This window comes from Odocoileus virginianus, chromosome 28 (assembly GCF_023699985.2).
Source record: "Odocoileus virginianus isolate 20LAN1187 ecotype Illinois chromosome 28, Ovbor_1.2, whole genome shotgun sequence".
In the NCBI taxonomy this organism is placed as follows: domain Eukaryota; kingdom Metazoa; phylum Chordata; class Mammalia; order Artiodactyla; family Cervidae; genus Odocoileus; species Odocoileus virginianus.
This window is the reverse complement of record NC_069701.1, coordinates 16,259,238-16,271,894: the sequence shown is the minus strand read 5'-3', so window position 1 is coordinate 16,271,894 and position 12,657 is coordinate 16,259,238. Positions and strand designations below refer to the sequence as shown.

The 12,657-nt window shown below is 40.6% G+C and overlaps 1 protein-coding gene across 1 annotated transcript in view; it reads right to left on the bottom strand.

The window, feature by feature from the left end:
• RSF1 (remodeling and spacing factor 1) overlaps positions 1–12,635 on the bottom strand; it is a 146,992-nt gene extending 134,357 nt beyond the window's left edge. The window contains exon 1 of the mRNA XM_020915152.2: positions 12,193–12,635. Coding sequence (XP_020770811.1) covers positions 12,193–12,379 — 187 coding nt within the window. The 5' untranslated portion in view covers positions 12,380–12,635. The remainder of the gene's footprint in view (positions 1–12,192) is intronic.
• Between the last annotated feature and the right edge of the window lie 22 nt (positions 12,636–12,657).

The window sequence follows — 12,657 nt, the reverse complement described above, 5'->3', positions numbered from 1 at the left end:
TAGATGTTCAGGAAATAAATTCATGTTCAGGACAAGCAACTGTTATCTATGAATTTGTATTTTTTAACTTTCATTTCAGTAACTCATTAAAATACAAATTTTATAAAAACGTTCACACTAATAAATTGGAACTTTCCAAAATAAAAAAGTATAAATGAGTAGAAAACCATTGCCATATTCTGACTCAGAAGCCTAAGTGTGAACGCTCAGACCACAACCATGATACTGAAGATCACATTACAATCCTAAGATCCTACTTGAGAGGACAGTACAGTTTTCAATAACCAGAGCTTTGAAGATGGATTTACCTGTTTTTAAATTCCCACGACATCATAAACTATCTTTGTACCAAATTTTTCTCCAACTCCTTAATAATGTGTGACTTCAGGCAAGTTACCGCTTCAAGCAAGTGGTAAAGTAACCGCTCTTTAAGACTCAGTTGCTTTATCCATAATGCAAAAGTAGCGATATAACAGCAATACAGAGTTGTTATAAGGATTAAATAATCTTGGTAGAAAGCCTGATTCAACAATAAGTTTTAATAACTATAACATTATTACTAAAGACATTTTACCTATAAAATTATGGTAAAGATGCATACTCCAAAGCCCCTTTTGTCTTTTTTTTTTTTTAATAATTTAAGTTTGTTTCTATATAAAGACAGGAATGAAGAATATAATTAAGGTTGAAAGGGAGGTCCAAAATATAGGAAAATAGGAAAGAAAAAGGATGAGACATAGATATCATGGTGAATCAAATCAGATAAATGTAAGAAAAGAAGATAGGTTACCAAAATGAAAGGGCCATCAAGGCAGAAAGCAAGACAAGGACAAACCAGTTGATCACAGTCAAAATTTATAGAACAAAAATTCTCTAAATTGAGGAATATTATAGAATGTCTGGATTCACAAGCCAGCCCAAGATAGTATTACTGGAGATGTTTCTTTTGTGATTCTAATAAAGTAAACCTTGGTAAGACTTTCATGGAAGTATAAATTAAGCTCCATTATATTTCTGATTACACAAAGTTCTTCAATGTGTTACAATCTTGCTATATACCAAAACTCCAAACACAAAAAAGCAGATTACAATTTGGAATAATTCATTCTATCTAATTTTTCTTCCTAAAAGACTTCTAACATTTAAACAGTGAGGAAATGGTACATATTTATTTGCAGAACCAACTGTGAGGACGCTTGGGACAAAAGGGAGTATCAAAGTAAATTTCCTGATACATCCAGAATTTCAAATGCCAAAGTTTTACAACCAATACTCTGTTAAATTTCCCTGTAAAATACTGATTCTCAAGACACATAAAATCACCCACTAGTAAGTAGGCTATTTTCCAGTATGTTCTCCCCAACCCTCTGTGCCCTAAGTTACCTAAGTATATCTTTTAAGTTCTACCTTCAGTCAATACATACTTTCCCATTTAAGAAAATGGCATCTTTGTTCACCCAAGTTTATCCTCACCAAGATCTGGGTCTCTACCTCCAAATCAGATTTTTTTTTTTTTAACTAATTTATTTATTTATTTTACTTTACAATATTGTATAGGTTTTGCCATACATTGACTTGAATCTGCCATGAGTGTACATGTGTTCCCCATCCTGAACCCCACTCCCAGCTCCCTCCCCATCCCATCCCTCTGGGTCATCCCAATGCACCAGCCCCAAGCACCCTGTCTCATGCATCAAACCTGGACTGGTGATTCATTTCACATATGATATTTTATATATTGCAATTCCATTCTCCCATATCATCCCACCCTCGCCCTATCCCACAGAGTCCAAAAGACTGTTCAATACATCTGTGTCTCTTTTGCTGTCTCGCATACAGGGTTATCACCAGCTTCTTTCTAAATTCCATATATATGTGTTAGTATTGGTGTTTTTCTTTCTGGCTTACTTCACTCTGTATAATAGGCTCCAGTTCCATCCACCTCATTAGAACTGATTCAAATGTATTCTTTTTAATGTCTGAGTAATATTCCATTGTGTGTATATATATATATATATGTACCACAGCTTTCTTATCCATTCATCTACTGATGGACATTTAGGTTGCTTCCATGTCCTGGCTAACAAATCAGATCTTAAATCAGTACACTTGAATTTTGAAGTCAGTGTTAACACCAATATTATAACAATTCAAGCCTACTGCCATTACTATGTCACTCGGCCCATGTCCCAGCCTTGCCTTAGGATAATTAGATCAAGGAAGCCATGACTATTCTTGGGTGAAAGAATTTAATTCAATGTAATGTCTTCGTCAACCTGTTAACAGAAAGGCCTTTAATATTTATTTGGCTGTGCCCGATCTTAGTTGCAGCACACAGGGTTTCTAGTTGCAGCATGCAAACTCTTAGTTGTGACGTGTGGGAATCCAGTTTCCTGACCAGGACCTACTGCACTGGGAGAGTGGAGTCTTAGCCACTGAACTATCAGGGAATTCTCCAGAAAAGTTTTTAGATTCACCTAACCTAAGAGAGAAGAGCAGTAAAAAAGGTGTGTGTAAAATTAGATAAATATTGAGGAAACTACTGCTTTCATTTTTCATTCACAAGACACTCTACACACTTAATTAGTATTATTCTGGTTTTAAAAGTGTTCTCAAACACAAAGAAAATCGTCTAAGAGTTACCTTCATTTACCTTTTTTTTTTTTTTCCTGTAAAGGGCCAGACAGTAAATACTTTAGTAGGTTTTGTAGACTACACATTTTTGTCACCATCAGTCACCTCTGACACTTTAGTGTGAAAGTTACTATCAACAGTACGTAAACAAATTAGCATGGCCATTAACCAATAATACTTCATTTACAAAAACAGCCAATTGGTCTGGAAAAGGTCAGTTTTCATTCCAATCCCAAAGAAAGACAATGCTAAAGAATGCTCAAACTACCACACAATTGCACTCATCTCACATGCTAGCAAAGTAATGCTCAAAATTCTCCAAGCGAGGCTTCAACAGTACGTAAACCGTGAACTTCCAGATGTTCAAGCTGGATTTAAAAAAGGCAAAGGAACCATAGATCAATTGCTAACACCCGCTGGATCATCAAAAAAGCAAGAGAGTTCCAGAAAAACATCTACTTCTGCTTTATTGACTATGCCAAAGCCTTTGACTGTGTGGATCACAATAAACTGTGGAAAATTCTTAAAGAGATGGGAATACCTGACCACCTGGCCTGCCTCTTGAGAAACCTGTATGCAGGTCAAGAAGCAACAGTTAGAACTGGACATGTAAGCCAGAAAGATAAAGAACATTACAGCATACTAACACATATATGTACAATTTAGAAAGATGGTAATGATAACCCTATATGCAAAACAGAAAAAGAGACACAGATGTACAGAACAGACTATTGGACTCTGTGGGCGAAGGCAAGGGTGGGATGTTTTGAGAGAACAGCATGTATATTATCTATAGTGAAACAGATCACCAGCCCAGGTTGGATGCATGAGACAAGTGCTCGGGCCTGGTGCACTGGTAAGACCCAAAGGAATCGGGTGGAGAGGGAGGTGGGAAGGGGGGATCGGGATCGGGAATACATGTAACTCCATGGCTGATTCATGTCAATGTATGACAAAACCCACAATATTTTGTACAATATTTTACAATATTGTAAAATAATTAGCCTCCAACTAATAAAAAACAACAACAACAAAAAAACTGAATAATAGTACTTCATTATAAGATTGATCTGAGAATCAAATTTATTAAAGAATAAACAACTTACCACCATGTTTAATGTACTGATAAAATAAACATTAAGTGGTCAAAAAAAAAAAAAGAACTGGAAATGCAACAACAGACTGGTTCCAAACAGGGAAAGGAGTACATCAAAGCCGTATATTGTCACCCTGCTTATTTAACTTCTATGCAGAGTACATCATGAGAAATGCTGGACTGGATGAAGCACAAGCTGGAATCAAGACTGCTGGGAGAAATATCAATAACCTCAGATATGCAGATGACACCACCCTTATGGCAGAAGTGAACAAGAACTAAAGAGCCTCTTGATGAAAGTGAAAGACGAGAGTGAAAAGGCTGGCTTAAAACTCAACATTCAGAAAACTAAGATCATGGCATCCAGTCCCATCACTTAATGGCAAATAGATGGGGAAACAATGGAAAAAGTGACAGACTTGATTTTTGGGGGCTCCAGAATCACTGCAGATGGTGACTGCAGCCATGAAATTAAAAGACGCTTACTCCTTGGAGGAAAAGTTACGATCAATCTAGACAGCATATTCAAAAGCAAAGACATTACTTTGACAACAAAGGTCTGTCTAGTCAAAGCTTTGGTTTCTCCAGTAGTCATGCATGGATGTGAGAGTTGGAATACAAAGAAAGCTGAGCGCCGAACTGATGCTTTTGAACTGTGGTGCTGGAGAAGACTCGTGAGAGTCCCTTGGACAGCAAGGACATCCAACCAGTCCATCCTAAAGGAAATTAGTCCTGAGTATTCATTGGAAGGACTGATGCTGAAGCTGAAACTCCAATACTTTGGCCACCTGATGCGAAGAACTGACTCACTGGAAAAGACCCTGATGCTGGGAATGATTGAAGGTGGGAGGAGGAGGGGATGACAGAGGATGAGATGGTTGGATGACATCACCGACTCAATGGACATGAGTTTGAGTAAGCTCCGGGAGTTGGTGATGGACAGAGAAGCCTGGCGTGCTGCAGTATACGGGGTCGCAAAGCATTGGACATGACTGAGCAACTGAACTGAACTGGCCCACTCCTGCATTAGACTATCACAGACTAGGCTTTAACTTCCAATTGTATGCATTCATTTTAAATACTACATCTAATTAAGTGGGACACAGAATCTGGTTAACTCAAGTGCTATCATTAACCAACATGGCATTCACTTTCCAACTATCAACGGAAAGAGTGTCATTCTCGTACTCACTCAGTCGTGTCCAACTCCTTGCGACCCCATGGACAATACAGTCCATGGAATTCTCCAAGCCAGAATACTGGAGTGGGTAGCCTTTCCCTTCTCCAGGGGATCTTCCCAACCCAGGTCTCCTGCACTGCAGGCAGATCCTTTACCTACTGAGCTATCAGGGAAGCCCCCTCTCATACGGTGGGTAAATGCTTATTTAAAAGTTTACTTTAAACAAGATTTAGTTTTAGAACACAACATGGTCTTATAATAAACTCGGAAAAAACTATTCATCTCATAAACACTACCCCTGCCCTCAAGAAACTTAAAGAGTCTCACAGGCTAGACCATGTGCAGAAAGTGTTGTGAATACAGGGTATATGTGGAATAGAAAGATGGAAATGGTTAACTTGAGAGACAGAGGAAGCAGAATAAATTTCACATGTATATTTGGTCCTTAAAGATCAGATTAATGATGGGCAGGAGTACAGTGAGCAGGAATGGAAAGGGAGAAGAATATTCAACTCAGATAGGAGGATGAAGAAAAGGCATTAAAGATGTGAAACCACCTTTCATACTTCAGACTTGGGAGACTTGGGTGGATGATGGTAATATTCATGGTGAGAGATAATTCAAAATTAAAAGTAAATAAAGCAACAACTTGATTTTTTTCTTTGATAAAGCCTCTTATAATACTAGTTTTCTTAATTCTTTTTTTTTTTTTTTTGGAGATATAATTGACATGTTGTTTAGTTGCTAAGTTGTGTCTAGCTCTTTTGTGACCCCATGGACTATATATAGCGTGCCAGACCCCTCTGTCCATGGGATTTCCCAGGCAAGAATACTGAGGTGGGTGGCCATTTCCTTCTTCAGGGGATCTTCTTAACCCAGGGATCGGACCCAGGGATCGAACCTGCGGCTCCTGCATTGCAGGTGGATTCTTTACCTCTGAACCATTCAGTGAAGCCCATAATTGACATACAACATTATATTAGTTTCAGGTGTACAACATGATTCAATATTTATATATATTGTGCAATGAGCAAAAGTTAACATATATCACCACATTGTTAAAATTTTTTTCCTGCAGTGAGAACTTTTGAGATGTACTCTCTTAGCAAGTTACAAACATATAAAACAGTATTATTAACTATAGTTACCATCTTATACATTATATCTCCATGATTTATTCTATAACTGGAATTTTATACCTTTTGACTACTTTCATCCATTTCACTTCTGGTATAAGACTACTTTTAAATATTTTTTTTGTGATTACTGAAAACATACATAATTAGTACTGAAAGTGAAATGTGGAAAAATACAAGACATAAAGAAAAATAAAAACCTATTAATCACACCATCCAGAAAATTATTAAGATAAAATTGTACAAATACAGAAAAAAAAGAGATAGGATAAATACAAAGCTAAGCAAATTATATAACAAAGTTCATGAAAAATATGAATCATTTCAGCATATACAGTATACTTACTTGCCCATACAATAACTTAAAAAAAAGAAAAATCATTACTTCATTGTCTATCTTTGCTGCTAAAGTGTGAGCTTCATAAGGGCAAGGATCTTATCTATTTTGCTCATTAATGTATCACCTGTGTATACTGCATGTAGCACACAGTACATAATCAATTGACAATTGTTGAAAGAATCTATAATCCTTTTTTTAAATGAGGCTCTAGATTATTCTCTCAAGCAATAGATATTTCAAAAATTCTAAAATTAAAAGTAGAAAACACATTGATACCCTTTGTAATGGGATCTGCCACAAAAGTAAAAACAGAAAACAAAAATAAAATGAAAAATACTCAGACACAGCAAATTAAGACTACTAAAAAAAAAAAAATTATGACTATAACCACCAAGGATAAAGCCAAAAAAATTTTAAATCCAGGAACACACATAAATATCTTTCTTGAATACATGATTCATGTTAACATGTACTTTGGGTCTGAATTGTTCTAACTTTTCCACACTGTATGAGGCTGTACATCTCACCATAAAGTTATCAGAGATAATTTCAGTCCATTAACTTATAGACTAGAATTTATAGACTACTAACTTCAGTTGATAAAATCCCAAGGAAAAAGTAAGTATTTGAATGGTGATAGTAACTCAATCTCAGTTTTGCTACTTACTTCTTACTAGACTAGAAAATCCTTAAAAGAAGGGTACAGGACTTCCCTGATGGTCCAGTGGCTGGGAGCCCATCTGCCAACACAGAGGACATGGGTTCAATCCCTGGCCCAGGAGGACTGTGGAGCAGCTGGGCTCGCGCGCCCTAACCGCTGAGCTGGCGCTCCGGAGCCCGTGAGCTACAACCGCTGAGCCCACACCCAGTGACTGAAGCCTGCTACACCTAGAGCCTGTGCTCCGCAACAAGAGACGCCACCACCACGAGACGCCCGCGGGTCAGCAGACCCCACACGCTGCAACTAGAGAAAGCCCACACCCAGCAACAAAACCCTAATGCAGCCAAAAATAAAATAAATACATTTTTTAAAAAGGAAAGGTTTAATTTTTTTCTTTAAATAATCACCATAGGGAATCCCCTACTCCAGTGGTTAGGACTCTACGCTCTCATCGGCAAGTACTTGGGTTCAAACCCTGGTCTGAAAACTAAAATCCCACAAGCTGAGGGGCCAAAAAAAAAGAGGGTATTTTTCAAAATAAATAATCACCATAATGATTATTGTAATTAAAATATAGCAAATATTCACTAAACCTATAAGCAAAAGAAGTAGCTAATAAATGCTTGTCTTCCTTACTGAGAATTTAAAAACACAGATAAATTTCAAGGCAAACTTTTTAGTAACTAAAACAACAAGAAAGTCAGTTTTCATTAACAGGCCCAATTTAGCCAGAAAATTCCTTCTGTCCCTAGTACCTCCATTTCTGGGACAAGACCAACAACCTCCCTCCAATCCTCTGTAACTTTTGATTACCTCAACTATATGATATACCAAAAATGATGAAGAAATACTTCTCTCTCTTTCCCTCTAATAATAAAGAACATCTCTTCTTTTAAAGGTAGAAGAACTGAAACTGAACATTTCAACCAAATAAGGCTCTGGTTTCAGCAATGCTACCACCAACAGTCTACCACTGTGGATCCATGCAACTCCTGGCACATGTACCTGGTAAGATCTTTTGCTCAAAGTAACAGATGGTGACTCCAGTTACAGTAAAGTCATCTTTCTAATTTATGAATGAACCTAAAAACTACTGTCACACAATTCAGTTATCACTAACAGAAGAGAACATATTAAGTTACAGTCACAACTCTAGTTAAAACAAAAAAGTATATCCTTTTATAAATACTTGACATTTTGACCACGAGTTCCAATTCAAATCATTAAAAAAAACCTCAAAACACAAATCAAACCTAAAATTGCTCTAAAAATTAAAATTTAAAAACCCCAACAAACCAAAAACCTAATTATTCAACTTATTTAGTACTTTACAATAACCCAGTCAACCATATACATACACAGCTTAGTAGACTGTTATTGCATGCATGCTAAGTCGCTTCAGTCGTGTCGGACTCTGTGACCTCACTGACGGCAGCCCACCAGGCTCCTCCATCCACAGGATTCTCCAGGCAAGAATACTGTTATTAGATAAATATAACTTCTCAACCAGTACCCATACTAAGACTACCTTTAAAGGATGGAAAAGTATATTTTCCTCTTGAAGAAGAAAGTCCTCTGGAGAAGAGGGAATATATTGGGGAGCCTAGGATGTTGGTAATCCCACAAAGCCAATGTCAACTTTTATTCATATTCATACCTCCTGATCAACCACCACTCATCAAGAGGACACTGGTGAAGTCCATACAGAGCACCGAATTGTGAGGGCTAATTAGATGGAGAACTGGGAGGGCTACAGTGTCAGTTGGCACACCATTTTCCTATTCCAACTAATATCACTATGAAATCTAAATAAGATTCTAGCAAAAACTATATAAGGTTGGACACTGAACAGCTGAATCAACCTCCTGAACCTTAGTTTCTATACTTGCCAAATGGGAATAACAGTACCAACCTCAGAGTGTAGCTATAAGGAATAAGGAGATGTTTGCACACAGTAAATGCTCAGTAAGTGGTAGCTATTATTATATCCTAAGACTAAAAAAGTAGCTTATAAAGCCAAATTTGGGACTTCCCTGGTGGTCCACTGGCTGAAACTCTGCACTCCTAATGTAAGGGGCCTGGGTTCGATCACTGGTCAGGGAATTAGATCCCAAATGCCACTAAAAATTCGTCATGCCACAATGAAGAGTGAAGATTCTACATGCCACAACTAAGGCCCAGTGTGCCAAATAAATAAATATTTTTTAAATAAAATAAAAATTAATAATTGACACTGTAGGGGATAAAGGAAGCATTCTAAGCTGAAGCCATAATGTCAAAATAAGACTTATAAACAAAAACTTAAGGGAAAAATCATCAAGTGCCTAAACAAGAACAATATAGAGAAATGGTCTTCTCCAAAGATGTTATGGTGTTGATATACCTACCACAATAAATGACTAGGTGAAAAATATTTAACTGGCAACTCAGAAAAGCATACTTTACAAACTTTTTAAGGTATAATCACACCAGGAAAAACCAAGTTTTATACAACAGAATTCTTTCAACAGCACTAAGAACTGCCTTTTAAGAATATTAAAATGTATACAGGCAAAACTCCTTTGATTACAACAAAGACTATCTCCCAAGAGCACAAAAGCTCAACATTGTACTGTGCTTAAAGTCCTTTCTCACGACATGCTAAAAATTAACATTTTCAGTCCAATTGCACTTTTGTGTCTTTTACCTCATAAATACCTTTAATAAAATTTGTAACACAAGAGTATTTCAGGAATTCCCTGGGGTTCAGTGGTTAGAATTTGGCACTTTGACTACAGTGCCCAAGTTCAACACCACAACTCCTTCTCCAAGACTCTGTCCAAACATTCTTAGTTGGAGCAGTATTATCAATTATTACAAGTAGGTTAACCATCACTAAAGGCCTGAAAGTCTCCTCCCTGCACAGCATTTCACCTGCAGAGACTTCATTTGCCAAGTATCTTGAACTGTGTGACACTGATTATTATTCTTAGATCAACTGATGACAAAACCTATTATCATAGTTGAAACTTTACCAACAATAATGCGTGGCTGAACCCACTGGTATATTCTCTTGGCGTGCATTATTTCTCATTTTTAACTTAGCTAGTCACTCACTATTCAATACTAGCTAGAAAGTAATATGAAGTATTAGACTGACCCTGATATTTTTTTTTTCTTGTTTCTAACAAAAGCCAAATGCAGAGGCCGAAACACTTTTAAGGAATGGAGAGTCAAGCAATCTTATATACCACCCCAAATAGAGTGCCATGACATAAAGTTTATGCCTGCATTTCAACTTGGTTGAAATATCATATATTCCAAAAACAAGTTACCAGCAATCCCTTTCCTCAAATTCCCACATTTTTCTTATAGATACATTACCATCATTTCCCAAGATATCCTAAAAGTAACTTACAAGGCATACGTCCTTCAAAATGACTATTTCCATAAAAAATGTAAATACAACTTGATAACTATCAAATTGTAACTACTATATTGGGGAGTTTAACTTTTTAAGAAATTCTGCAATGTCTTTATATAATGTAATCTTTTGCTGGCCGGAGCTTTTTAATGGTGGAGGAGACTTGGGCAGGTAAGGAGAGATATTTGCCTGTACCATAATTGTTGTATTCATATGAGTCTTTGGTAGCCACAACATAATTTACTCTCTAGGTAATATTTTGGACAACTTCACACTTGGGCTCTCCCTAGCAATGTAAATGTATTCTATTAACAGAAACTTCATTCCCACGGAGAATTGAAAACACCCTGATTTCTTGAAAAGGAAATAGCTATCTGTTTTGCACAGTACCCATCCACACAGTGGCCACCTAATACGCACAAAAAGGGGAAAAAAGGACCTATTTGGACAACGTTTCTTCTTCAGCCACGGGCTGTTCCGAGATAAAGGCTATGCTCAGAGTACAACAACAACAAAAAACCCTTCTCTGAAAAAGAGAGGAAAGATCGGGAATAAACAGGGAGTGAGTGTACGCGCTCAGTGAGGGCTGAAGGCAGCAGGCGCGGCGCGGAGATGCTCCAGCGAAAAGAACCAGCAGCAGCAAGCAGCAGCAGGAAGTTTCAATGGGGCCGGGCAGAGCATGCGCCCTGCACCCGCGCGGTGGCCTTATGTGGAAGGAGCACCACTTGCGAACACCAATAATAGACCGGCGGCACCAGAGAGAGAAACATGAGCAACAAGCACCTTCTTCAACTGTTTCCCCCTCCGTCTGAGCCCCTCCTCCATCCTACATACTAAACACCCCACCCTACCCTTCAAATGGGAGGGCGACTTCTTCTTCCCCTAAGCCTTACTGCCAGGATGAAGGGGGAAGGGACTCGAAAAGTGGAGAGATGCTTTTCTATTATTTGGGGGGGGGGGGGGGGGGCAGGGAGGAGGAGGAAAACTATGGGGGAGGAGAAATTAACCCTCTGCCCACCAAAGCGGAGAAGCAAAAGCGACTTCACCACCCCCCGCAAAGTGAGAATGTTAGAGGACCCCCTTCCTATGAAGGAGCAGCAAACCTCCCGACTCATGGAAAGGAGTTTTGGGGGTTAAAGCGGCCCTGGAGGGGAAGGGAAAGGAGACCGGAGCCGATTCTCTCTCGGGGGAGTTCCCACTAGAGGGAGGGAGAGATGAAGTGTCCTCTGGCCCCCGCCCACCCAGGTGGAGGGAGAGAAAGGGGCGCCCGGAGAAGACGAGCCCAGCCTCCCCCGAGATAGTAGGGAGGATGGTGGGAGGAGGGGAGGGAACGAGGGAGGGGTAGAGGAGAAAAGCGCAAAGCTGGCCGGAACCTGCGCTCCCCTTCCTCCGCCACCGAGAGGGAGAAGGGGTGAGGGACCCGGCCCCCACCGCGGGGTAGCAGCCCCGGGTGCGGCCGACCAGCACAACGACCCCCCCCCCCCCACCCCCCGCGCCCAGCCCAGACCCAGACCACGACGCCCCCACCTCTGCTGGGCGCCGGGTGGAGTTGGCCCTACGGGGCCTCCGCCCCGCCTCCCCACTGCCCGAGACCCCCGGGGGCTGGGCGGAGGAGACCGGCCGCGAGGAACTGCGCCTCAGCGGGAGGACAGAGCCGCGGAGGCTCGGGGTGTCTGTGGGGAGCAGAGAGAAGGAGCAAGCCAGGGCCGCTTCCCGCCGGGCGTTCGGGCCCCCTCGCTTACCTTCTCCGTTGCCGACGTCCGGCGGCGGAGCTTGCAGCACCCGCTCGAGCTCCGGGAACGGCAACTCAGGCAGGTCGAGCAGCGGCCCGTAGCGCTCCAAGAAAGAGCAGACTACGGCGAAGTTGGGACACGAACCCGGGCAGCCCGGAGGAGCCATCGCCGCCGCCGCTGCCGCCGCCGCCGCCATTTTGAACTGGAGGATGGAGGAGGAGGAGGCGATGGGGGGGTGAAGGGAGTTGGGGTGCTGAGGAACAGCAGGGCAACCTTACAGACGACAGGAGGCGCTAGCAAGTGGGCGCCCCTGCCGATCCGGGCGTCTCAGTCACGGCGCCGCGATCCCACAATACAACGGCGGCCCAGAGCAGTCGAGAATCCAGTCAGACGGAGGAAAGAGAGGCGCTCCGTGCCTTTCACTTTCCGCCCTCTTCCCGCTCCTCCCACTTCGGGCTTGCCACTGCCTCGTGT